Source organism: Euphorbia lathyris, chromosome 9 (genome assembly GCF_963576675.1).
Source record: "Euphorbia lathyris chromosome 9, ddEupLath1.1, whole genome shotgun sequence".
Taxonomy (NCBI): domain Eukaryota; kingdom Viridiplantae; phylum Streptophyta; class Magnoliopsida; order Malpighiales; family Euphorbiaceae; genus Euphorbia; species Euphorbia lathyris.
This window is the reverse complement of record NC_088918.1, coordinates 74,032,597-74,043,795: the sequence shown is the minus strand read 5'-3', so window position 1 is coordinate 74,043,795 and position 11,199 is coordinate 74,032,597. Positions and strand designations below refer to the sequence as shown.

The window sequence follows — 11,199 nt, the reverse complement described above, 5'->3', positions numbered from 1 at the left end:
CTATAATTTAGTCCTAAAAATTTAATGCTGATTTAAATTGGAAGGCTTTTTCCTTTTTTGAAAAGATTTAAATGGGAAGGTTATGACTGTAATTTGCTTATTTTAACGGCAACACACACGGTGGCAATTTAAAAAGTTAAATTTATCCGAATAAATCTTACTGTGACACGTATCAATTAGGCTAGGGCTAATTGTAAATTAATCAAAAGCTGAGCCGTTTTCTGTGTGAGCAACAACCCATTGTCTCTTTCAATGTGCCTTCTTTATATTTTAATCTGACCAAAATATCCCCATGTTCTTATATTTATAACACTGAAGAGCAGAGTGTCAATTTCCATTTCACCTAATTTACCTCGCTCTCCTTCCTGTCACTGGGATTTCTCTGGTCTTCTAGGGTTTTGCTTGCCGATTTTCAGGTAACACTCTCATAACTTCTCTTCATTTCAGTCTTCTTCGTCATGATCTTTTTTATAAGTTTTCTCTTCAATTTCTGTATGAAATCGCCTTGGAAGTAGGCAAAATCTCATATGCCTTTCTCCTCATCCGTCCAGTGACGTCATTTTCATCCCCATTTTCATGCATTGGCCTTTTTTTCTGTTCAAATCTGCAAATTTTTTCAAAATTTTTATGGAAAAATGTTAAATGTTAATTTTGAAATTTTCATTTCACGTTCTTATGATTTGTTGAGCTGATAGATGTGTTCTGACTTTTTCTTTTGGATAAAATCTGCAGTTTTTAGTAGATTAATGTGGCGACGATAGTATTTTTGTTCTGTTCTGGTTTCAAAAAAAAATTAAATTACAGATAACTGACTTTTTTTTTTGAGATGCCAATTGCTCACGAATTTACGGATATACCCTTCCACTTTGTAATATATATATATATTTTTGATATTCTGTGTCTTGTCATGTGTAGCTTTTTGCATGTCGTTTTTTGTGTTCATGTTTTTTTATATATGATTTATGTACAAGCGATCCATTAATTTGCCGTTTGGTGTGTGTGTATATATATGTGAAAATACAAGGTATCTTTTTGATAATCATCTGATATTTTGTAGGATAATATTTTTTTTTCTTTTATTTTTTGAAAAAAACTGTAGACTGTTTCTATTAGCTTTGTCATGCATTTTGTGTATGTTTTATGCGGTATCAATGTGTAAGGATTTATTTGTTTGAACTCTATTTATTGAGAAATTTTAATCTATAACGTAAACTTGGTGGATAAAATGATAATTCTAGAATTACTTCTTATTTTAATTGCTGATGAATTATTGTTGTTCTTAACTAATTGAACCAAATTTGATAGCTTTTTTTTTTTTTTTTGTTCTTAACTGTTCTTCTATTTTATTGATGTAATGTGCTTTATTTGAACATTCACTTTTGCATGAATTTTGGTCATATTCACTAATACTTTGGTTTTTCTGCTTCTCAAGTGTTATAATGGAATCTGCTGAAGAGCCAGAGGCCTTGCCTCCACCTCCATCTGTGATACCACCTGACTTGGTTCCCGTTCAGCTGACATCAGACCATGTTCCTGAAGCAGCTAAAAAGGTTTCGAAACCAAACCGTGTTCCAATGTCCAGGCGAGGCAATGGTTCTAGAGGACAGAAAATACAACTGATCTGTAACCATTTCAAAGTTGGTGTCACTTGTGACAGTGGCTTCTTTTACCAGTATAGTGTAAGTATTCTTGGTGTGTCTGCATCCTTCTTCCTGGATTCTCTCCAGTTTTCCTGCTTACAGTTTTGTTCTTTGTCCCATTAGGTTGCCTTGTATTATGAGGATGGTCGCCCTGTTGATGCAAAGGGCGTCGGAAGAAAACTAATCGATAAAGTTCATGAGACTTATGGCTCAGATCTTTCTGGAAAGGATTTTGCATATGATGGGGAGAAGAGCTTGTTTACAGTTGGTTCCCTTCCACAGAATAAAATGGAATTCACTGTTTTGCTCGATAATGTGACATCAAATAGGTATCTGGATGAATTTGGTTTACATTTCTTCCAACTTATCTGGAGGGATCCAATGTGATTTGGTGGGATTTTTTTGTCTACAGGAAAAATGATTCTAATGGCAATGGGAGTCCTGAAAACGATACAAAGCGAATGAAGCGAGCATTCCGCTCTAAAACATTTAAAGTGGAACTCACTTTTGCTACCAAAATCCCTATGCAGGCTATTAAAGCCGCTTTGAAAGGTCAAGAGTCGGAAAATTCCCAAGAAGCCATTAGAGTATTGGACATTATTTTGAGGCAGCATGCAGCAAAACAGTGAGTGCAAGTTTCGTTAGCATTTCCTTCTAGCCTAAATTTACTTATCACTAATCCATATTATATTATCTTTCCACAGGGGTTGCCTTCTTGTTCGGCAGTCATTCTTTCACAATGATGTTAAGAACTTTGTTAATCTGGAAGGCGGCGTATTAGGCTGCAGAGGATTTCATTCCAGTTTTAGAGTTACACAAGGCGGACTATCACTTAATATGGGTACTTCTTATCTTGCTGTTTGGAAATTTTCCTTTTGATTGATGTTTGATTGAATAACTGGCTTTTGGATCATTATTTGCAGATGGGTCGACTACAACAATTATACAGCCTGGGCCACTGATTGACTTTCTCCTAGCCAATCAGCGAGTATCAACGCCTTTTCAGCTTGACTGGTCGAAGGTACAAGATTCTGTTTTTAAGGTGTCCTTTTGCTGATACAGTCATTTGTAAACATACAGCTTTTTCTGTATGCTTTCAATGACAGGCTAAACGTGCAATGAAAAATCTGAGAATAAAGACGGAAAACAACAATCAAGAGCAAAGGATCACTGGTGTGAGTGAAAGTATTTGCAGAGAGCAGATGTAATTTATTATTCTCTGACCTCTTTTTTCCTTTTCCAATTTCTATTAATATCATGTCAAGATGGCCAAACCTCTATATGATATTTTGCTAGTTATTCATGTCAGCTGCATAAATATATGACCATTTTCGTTATTGTAGCTTCTCAATGAGATCGAGAGGACCAGACAACGGCGAAGTTGAAATGGTTGATATAACAGTTTATGATTATTATGTTACTCATCTAGGAACTCCGTTGCGTTACTCTGGTGATTTTCCATGCATCAATGTGGGCAAGCCTAAAAGGCCTTGTTATCTACCTATTGAGGTATTTGATTTTCCTTTTCATGTTCATTATGTGGTTGTGGCTGTGATTATTTAGTAAGGATATCTAAAGCTTGTCTGCGTCATGAATTTTTATCTAGTTGTGTTCACTACTTCCATTGCAACGTTACACAAAGGCACTATCTGTTCTTCAGCGGTCTAAGTTGGTTGAAAGTTCAAGACAAAAGCCTCCGGAAAAGATGAGGATCTTGACTGATGTAGGTCTTTTCTCATTGCTTAATATTATTGATAAAGATAATTTATTTGTTTATATAACACGTCCTTTGTCATGTGTCGAGTGATTCTTGATGTCGTGGGCAATCAACAGTTATATATTATTTAAGTGCACTGGAAAGTAGATGTATGTACTAAAGGATCACCAATTTTAAACATTTCTGTTATAAAATATTAATTATAATAAAATGAACCATCAAATTTGCACATGCATGAACTTGGACATTCCACCTAAATTACCTTAGCTATAAAGTCATTTAGTTACATCAAATATTAATTAGTTTTTTTTCCCCGTACTGTATACTTTGCACAACTTTTTTCCCTTCGAAATTTCCAGCTTCATTGTACAAGTTGGATCAATTATTAAATTTCCCTTAGTATGAATTGTATCATACCATTAGTACTGAGGACTGAATGGTGCTTTCTCTAGGTAATGAAAAGCAACAACTACGGCACAGAACCTCTGCTGCGATCTTGTGGTATTTCCATCAACAACCAATTCACTAAAATTGAAGGACGTGTTCTATCTGCCCCAAAGGTATCTAGTCTATTTCCCTTCATTTTTTTTTTTCTCTTCACTTTGTTTGTGAAGAAACCTTTGTTACAATCAGTGCATCATTTTTATTTTCTTGGCATCAGTTGAAAGTAGGAAATGGGGAAGATCTCATGCCAAGAAATGGGCGATGGAGCTTTAACCATAAGGTGATTTTTACAATTTTATCCTCTGCACTTGAACTCTTTAATAATGATTAAAGTTTTCTTATTGTACAGAAATTTGCCGAACCTGTTAAAATTGAAAAATGGGCGGTAGTAAACTTTTCAGCACGCTGTGATGTACGCACTTTGTGCAGAGATTTGGCTCGATTTGGAGAAATGAAGGGGATTGTAAGTTTTTTAGTGTGTCCTTTGTGCAAATTGATATTCATTGATATCTTAACGCCTTACATAATTACTTTTTATTCTTATGCAATTCTGTAGCTGATAAGTCCCCCAGAACACGTGTTCGAAGAAAATCCTCAATTTCGACAAGCTCCTCCTCCTATTCGAGTTGAGAAGATGTTTGCACAATTGCAGCCAAAATTTCCAGATGGCCCTCCTCGCTTTATTCTGTGTCTTCTTCCTGAGAAGAAAAACAATATTTTATATGGTTAGTTATTATGTTTATTATATTAGTATGTGGCGATATATTTTATTATTGTTGCTGTAGAACGTAAATAGCTTCTGCGTATTACTACTATCCCTGATTAACACTATTCATTTTGATTTAAGGTCCTTGGAAGAAAAAGACACTTTCAGAATTTGGAATTTTCAATCAGTGTCTTGGTACACCTAACAAATTTAGTGAGCCGTATCTTACAAATGTTCTCTTGAAGATAAACGCCAAGGTAAGTTAGCTTACCAACGTTCAGCATCTCAAAAGACTATTCCTGCCTTTTCAACATAGTTTGCAACTACATTTTTTTTCAATAAGAAGTTCCTCTTTAATGCTTCTGAACAGCTTGGTGGTTTAAATTCTATGTTGGCCAATGAGCAAGCACGTAGCATTCCTTTGGTGTCAAAAGTTCCTACAATAATATTTGGGATGGACGTATCCCATGGTTCTCCAGGACATTCTGATGCACCATCAGTTGCTGCGGTACTAACATATTGCTTTGTTCAATTTTTTTCTTATCTTCAAATGTCAAGCCTTGGAATTATATAGACTGCATAGCAATTACCACAATTTCATTGGTGATGTAATGATTACTTTTGTCAAATATCTTTAACATTTATTGTGTGCTTGTTTTCTATATATTTTTAGGTGGTCAGTTCTAGGAATTGGCCATTGTTATCTCGTTATAGAGCTTCTGTTCGTACTCAGTCATCGAAGGTTGAGATGATTGATAATCTCTTCAAAGAAACAGAAGGTGAAGATGCCGGGATAGTGAGGTGAAAATTGTCTGATCATTACCTAAAATTACATATATTCCTATAGTGCTTCCATTTCTTTAGCTGAATGATCCATATTAAAAGGATGCTATTTCATTTAATTTCAGGGAATTATTGTTAGACTTCTATAGGAGTTCTGGTCAAACAAAGCCAGCTCAGATAATCATATTCAGGTTAAACTCCTTTTCTTTAATTGTCATTGTTAGGATCGTAACAGTGGTTTGAATTATTACAGTTCTGGCAATTTGTCCTTTTGCTTATCTTCTGTGCATTTTGTGGTTTGAAGTATTACAGTTCTGGCAATGTGTAATTGTAATGCACAAATATATTAATTTTGTGAGATGTTTTACTGGTGACAAATTTCGATTTCTTCTCTTGCTTATCATTATGCAAACAATTGTTTAAATTTTGTGCAAATGTTCAAATTATAGATCTTTAAAATGAACTTCATTTTAAGCTTTAGGTAGATATAAAGATATGAATTAGAGGTGAAGCCGCCTCAAAGGGCCCTTAAAAACCGTATCTTTATACCTTTTCCAATCTCAGAAGTATGGTGTTTGCATTCATGCACTTTCCTTATTAATAATTATGCCTTATTCTTTTCATGTTGTGTTTCCAATCTTGAAAAGGGATGGAGTCAGTGAATCTCAGTTTAACCAAGTCCTCAACATTGAATTGGATCAAATAATCAAGGTTGCTTCCGAAACTAATACTACTTCCAATTATTCAAACTTTTCTATTTCTGGCACTGAAAAATATTTACACTAATTCACTAATGCTTGCTCCTAATATTATGTCTCATTAGGCTTGTGAGTTCCTCGACAAAAGCTGGTCGCCAAAGTTCACTCTAATCGTGGCGCAAAAGAACCATCATACCAAATTCTTCCAAGCAGGATCTCCTGACAATGTGCCCCCAGGTTGAGATTCTCTACTCATTCTTATTTAATTAAATGCTAATGGAATCAACTTTTATGCACTGACGTTTCATAATTCTATGTGCAGGAACTGTTATAGATAATGGTGTTTGCCACCCCCAGATCAATGATTTCTACATGTGCGCACATGCGGGAATGATAGTGAGTTTATTCTTTTAACTGGTTCTTTTAACGTTTACAAATCAAAGGTATTATTTACTGGTAGTTTTTGATGCAAGTTTTTTCCTTATGATGTTTAGTTTGCGTGAGTAATGAATTGGCAATAAATAGATTTCTATTGTGACCATAGGACACTAATTTCGGAAAGCCAAGACAGTTTTCAAGAAACCCTATTGAGCGTTCAATGGGTTTGCATGTCAAAAGCTGAGATTGTAGACTAGATTTTTTATTTATTTATTTTGCCCATCAGTATTATTGAAGTTCAATGTTGTCTGGTAGGAGCATCACTACCTTTTATCTTCTTGTCATGTGGTGCTTGATAAAGACAAACTATGTTGCACGGAAACTCCTCTTCATTAGTGTTTCCGCGTCTTGTTAGTCTTGTCATGTGGATAAAGACAAACTATTTGGTGAATTAGGTTGTTGCCAGACTATCTTTCTCATATTCTCATATTCGTTTTGACTACTTGGATTTATTCTCCCTTTTAAAAATGCATATAGAAGTTTCCGTCCTGTTTGGTTGATTGGAATGGCCAAATTTGTATCTTTAAGGACCTTACAGTTACTAGTTAATTCATCGTAGCGAGCTTTAGAATTGCAAAAAAATAGTTTTTTCGAAACTAACGAAAGACTACTCAATATGGGCTACCTGACATTCCTTTTTTATCTGTATGTAGGGAACATCAAGGCCAACACACTATCATGTTCTGTTAGATGAGATCGGCTTTTCACCCGATGATCTACAGGAACTGGTTCATTCCCTGTCCTATGTGTAAGTTGCAATGATTTTTATTATTATTATTTTAAACGAAAGGTTGCATTCCTTGTCATGATTCCTTGGATTTCTGCAGGTACCAGAAAAGCTTGTCTGCACCTTCAGTAGGTAATGAACAATTTCCTTGTAACCTTTTATGCATATAATATGAAGGTTGAACTACAAGTTGAACGAGAAAGACGGAAACACTTCGGATTAAAAACAAAGTCAATTCCCTGTCAAATTTGCCAACTCAACATCTTAATAAACATTGATATTCGATACATAAGAAACATTTAGCTGAATTTAGCTCAATGTTTACTAGTTAATTGTGTCATCTCCGATGAGAAATTGCCCAGAGTTGGTTAGATTAGATTCGAATATCAATGTTTATTAGTTAATCGTGTCATGGATATTTTTTGGCACAAATTGGAGTTTTGTGATTGTAATGAAAATTGAGTGCTTTTAACCCTTCTATATAGTTACTTCAAAAGACTTGAAATACGTAGATAGACCAAATGTCGGAAGTGTTTAAAATGTTTGTCCAGTTGCGCCTATCCATTATGCTCACGTCGCTGTGAGTCAGACATCGCAGCCGTGAGAAATTATCTATATCTAGTTAGATTTGAGTTTGTTAAGTCTTATTAAAATTAATTGGTATTTGGCACAAATTGGAGTTTTCTGATCATGATGAAACTACTTGGTTGCGCCTATCCATTATGCTCACTTGGCTGCGAGCGGATGAGAAATTGTCCGTAGCTAGTTAGATTTGATTTTGTGTAGTCTAATTGAAGTTAATTATTTTTTTTTTTTTTTGGCACAAATTGGAGTTTTGTGATGACGATGAAACTACTTGATTGTGCAGTTGCGCCTATCCGTTATGCTCACTTGGCTGCGAGTCAGATATCACAGTTCATGAAGTTTGAAGACATGTCTGAGACCACTTCAAGCCATGGCCATGATGATATAACTTCTGCTGGACAAGTCCCTGTACCGGAACTACCGGTGCTGCACAAGACTGTAGAAAGTTCTATGTTTTTCTGCTGAGCAGCTTTTTAAGTGCTCTGTTTGAAGTAGTAGTGCTGTAGTTGGTTGTGTATGTTGCTATGTATTAGGGGTACTTTAACTTAAAACTGTTAAATTAGTATGTTTTATTGCTGGCTTGGCTTGTGTGTAAATAGGTTCTTATAAGAACCTCGTTTTGTTATCTGCTAACTACATGATGGCTTGTATGTGTTAAAAATGACTTTTAATTAGAATATTGCATCTTTTAATCGGTGAGCTGAAAAGATGACTGCTGTAGCCTTGTTAGTAGGGCTGTTATTAAGCTGAGCTTTGACTTGTTCATGCTCGACTCGTCAATAAATGGATGAGCTCGAGCTCAACATCATGTTCTTGTAAGAACCTCATTTTGTTATCTGCTAACTTCATGCCTTGTATGTGAAAATGACTTTTAATTATCTTTTAAGTGGTGAGCTCGAAAGATCAATGACTGCTGCAGCCTTGTTATTAGGGCTGTTATCGAGCTGAATTTTGGAATGGATGAGCTCATGCTCGACTTGTTACATAAATTTTTTTTTTTTTTTATAGAAATACAATTATTTATTAATTAATCTAATCAAGTTTGTTCACTGCATGATTGTAATATTTTTAGGGTTAAGGTGCAAAAATACCTCTAACGTTTTGGGTCAGGAGTAATTTTACCCCTAACGTTTAAAATGGTGCAATTTTACCCCTAACGTTGGAAGTCAAGAGCAATTTTACCTCTAACGTTAATAAATTGGGTCAATTTGAGAAATAATTCGTCAAACTGTTTTCTCGGTTATGAATCTTGTCATTACGTTGGGATGTAAAAAAAATAAAAAAAATATACCGTCTTTTTGTACGAATTAGACAAAATAAATTAAAAAAATTCACTGAATTTATAAATATTAATCTCAAATTCTATTATTAAATTATAAAAAAGATGAAATCTTTTTTTAGAACGATTTGTTATGCAATTGGTGCAGAATAAAGAACAAAAAATATTTGTGTTTTATAATAATGTCTGAAATTGACCCAATTTATTAACATTATTAGGGGTAAAATTGCTCTTGATTTTCAATGTTAGGGGTAAAATTGCACCATTTTAGACGTTAAGGATAAAATTGCTCCTAACCCAAAACGTTAGGGGTATTTTTGCACCTTAACCCATATTTTTATTTGTAATATTTATAAATAAAAATTGGTTTATAAGCTTGTTTATGAATCTATGATCAAGTTGTTTTGCAAGCTTTTGAGTTGAGTTTTGCCTTGCTTGAGCTCGACTTGTTTATAACTCGAATATAAGTTGTTTTGCAAGCTTTTGAGTTGAATTTTGCCTTGAGCTCGATTTGTTTATAACTCGAATATAATTGAGTTTTTATTGAGTTAAGTGCTGAGCTCATGAGTTTATAAATTGAATTATTTATAATCGACCTCGACTCATTTACAACTTCACTTTTATAGTTCATGAGTGGTAGCTCGGTTAATTGAACTATCAACAGATCTACATTTTATCATTTTTCCCCCAGCTATGATCAAAACAGTATTATATCAAGTTGGTTATGGTTTATTTATTTTTTAAGTCAATTCATATATAAGCTTATTTTTTATACTTTAAACACGGTGTTTGTTAGAAGAGATATAAAAGGTGGGATATGGATAAAAAAAAAGAAAATAGAAGAGTGAGACAAAAGAGGGATAAACCTCTTATTCCACTAAAATTATATCTAGAGGGAGTGATATAAGACATAGAGATAACTTATTTAGATAGAAAAGTGTAGTTTTGTTTATATATTATTATAGTATCAATATCGAATAAAATTAATTAAATTTAATCTATCATCTTAAATATATTAGTTATTCTATTTTTTGTGTTTTGAAAATTTAATACAGTGTTCCAAGTATTTCTCAAGTTATTCCATTTTTTGTATTTTGAAAATTTAATACAATATTGAAGTATTTCAAGTTATGTATTTTGAAAATTTAATACAATGTTCCATTTTTTTGTATTTTGAAAATTTAATACAGTGTTCCAAGTATTTTTCAAGTTAGGTTGATAGATTAAATTTAAATAATTCCAGTAAACGTTGATATTATATATACTTTCTATTTAAATTTGGATACAGGTAATATAGTAAAATGAATCATTTTATCTCTATCCTTATCCTACATATTAAATATGGGATAATAAACTCTCTTATCCTATTTTTATCTTTATCTCAATCCCAACATTTATTTCTATCTCTAGTCCCATAGAATACCAAACGCCCAGTAAACGATTGATTACTTAGATTCAAAATTGTTAACTGGTCCTAACATATGAAATAGTGTAAATTTGATCTTACTATTTTCAAGCAAGATAAATTTTAGCCATACGTTATTGAAAATTTGAAAATACCGGTTTGACTGTTATTTCATTGTAACACCGACTTTTTCAAACATCAATTATGTCTAAGATATATAGTGCGTTACTAACACATTTACAAAACAATATGATAAAATGTTATTGGAGTTAACTGGTTGTTGTTTGTTATTAGCTGATTAATTATTAGTGTTTGGTAAAGTCGTAATTAACTGTTGATGTTAGTATGTAAAATAAATATCTAATATTTACATATTTTAAATTAGTCAATAAATAAATTATAAAAATAACAATTGAATACATAATTAATAAAAAATAATAAAAAAACTAAATAATAATTAAATATAATAATCATTGAACGGAGTAAAATCTTGTCTTTTGGCAATAATTTTATAGAGAAAAGATAACAGAAGACTTGTATTTTTTGGTAATAATAATGATAATTTTCAGCATCAAATAAATATAAACAATTATTTATGAAAAGTTTTAAAAATAAATTTTTCGTGAAAAGCTAAAAACGTTATTGTTTCTATAAAAGAAAGTTAGAAGTTGTTGTTGTATGAATCTAAGCAAACACTATATTTCCTGCGGTTTGTAGTGAAATGTTAAACGTTGTTCCGAAAAGCTGAAACAAACACCGTCTAAATCTGCCATATAT

The 11,199-nt window shown here is 33.0% G+C and overlaps 1 protein-coding gene across 3 annotated transcripts; it reads left to right on the top strand.

Moving 5' to 3' along the window:
• The first annotated feature begins 279 nt into the window (after nt 1-279).
• Nucleotides 280-8,430, top strand: LOC136205617 (protein argonaute 4A-like). 3 transcript variants are annotated; one of them, XM_065996292.1, is made up of 23 exons: nt 280-416; nt 1,433-1,679; nt 1,764-1,969; nt 2,053-2,265; nt 2,345-2,481; nt 2,564-2,661; nt 2,747-2,844; nt 2,984-3,149; nt 3,247-3,363; nt 3,810-3,917; nt 4,019-4,081; nt 4,151-4,264; nt 4,358-4,526; nt 4,649-4,764; nt 4,878-5,015; nt 5,181-5,308; nt 5,416-5,481; nt 5,938-6,001; nt 6,114-6,225; nt 6,311-6,384; nt 7,080-7,174; nt 7,254-7,285; nt 8,022-8,430. In XM_065996292.1, the coding sequence occupies exons 2-23, from the start codon at nt 1,440-1,442 to the stop codon at nt 8,201-8,203; spliced, it is 2,736 nt and encodes a 911-aa protein (XP_065852364.1). In that variant the 5' UTR covers nt 280-416; nt 1,433-1,439; the 3' UTR covers nt 8,204-8,430. The 3 variants fall into 3 exon arrangements, with proteins under 3 accessions (XP_065852364.1, XP_065852363.1, XP_065852366.1); XM_065996291.1 differs by lacking the exon at nt 280-416 and adding an exon at nt 948-1,024; XM_065996294.1 differs by lacking the exons at nt 280-416; nt 8,022-8,430 and adding exons at nt 948-1,024; nt 7,705-7,772.
• Nucleotides 8,431-11,199: the final 2,769 nt, after the last annotated feature.

Excerpts from the sequence above, each read along its gene's own strand:
- LOC136205617 (XM_065996291.1), top strand. The coding sequence starts at position 963 with ATGTACAAGCGATCCATTAATTTGCCGTTTGGTGTGTGTGTATATATA. Across the intron at positions 2,662-2,746 it reads TTCAGCTTGACTGGTCGAAG|GCTAAACGTGCAATGAAAAA; the intron begins GTACAAGATTCT and ends TTTCAATGACAG. Across the intron at positions 7,175-7,253 it reads GTTCATTCCCTGTCCTATGT|GTACCAGAAAAGCTTGTCTG; the intron begins GTAAGTTGCAAT and ends GGATTTCTGCAG.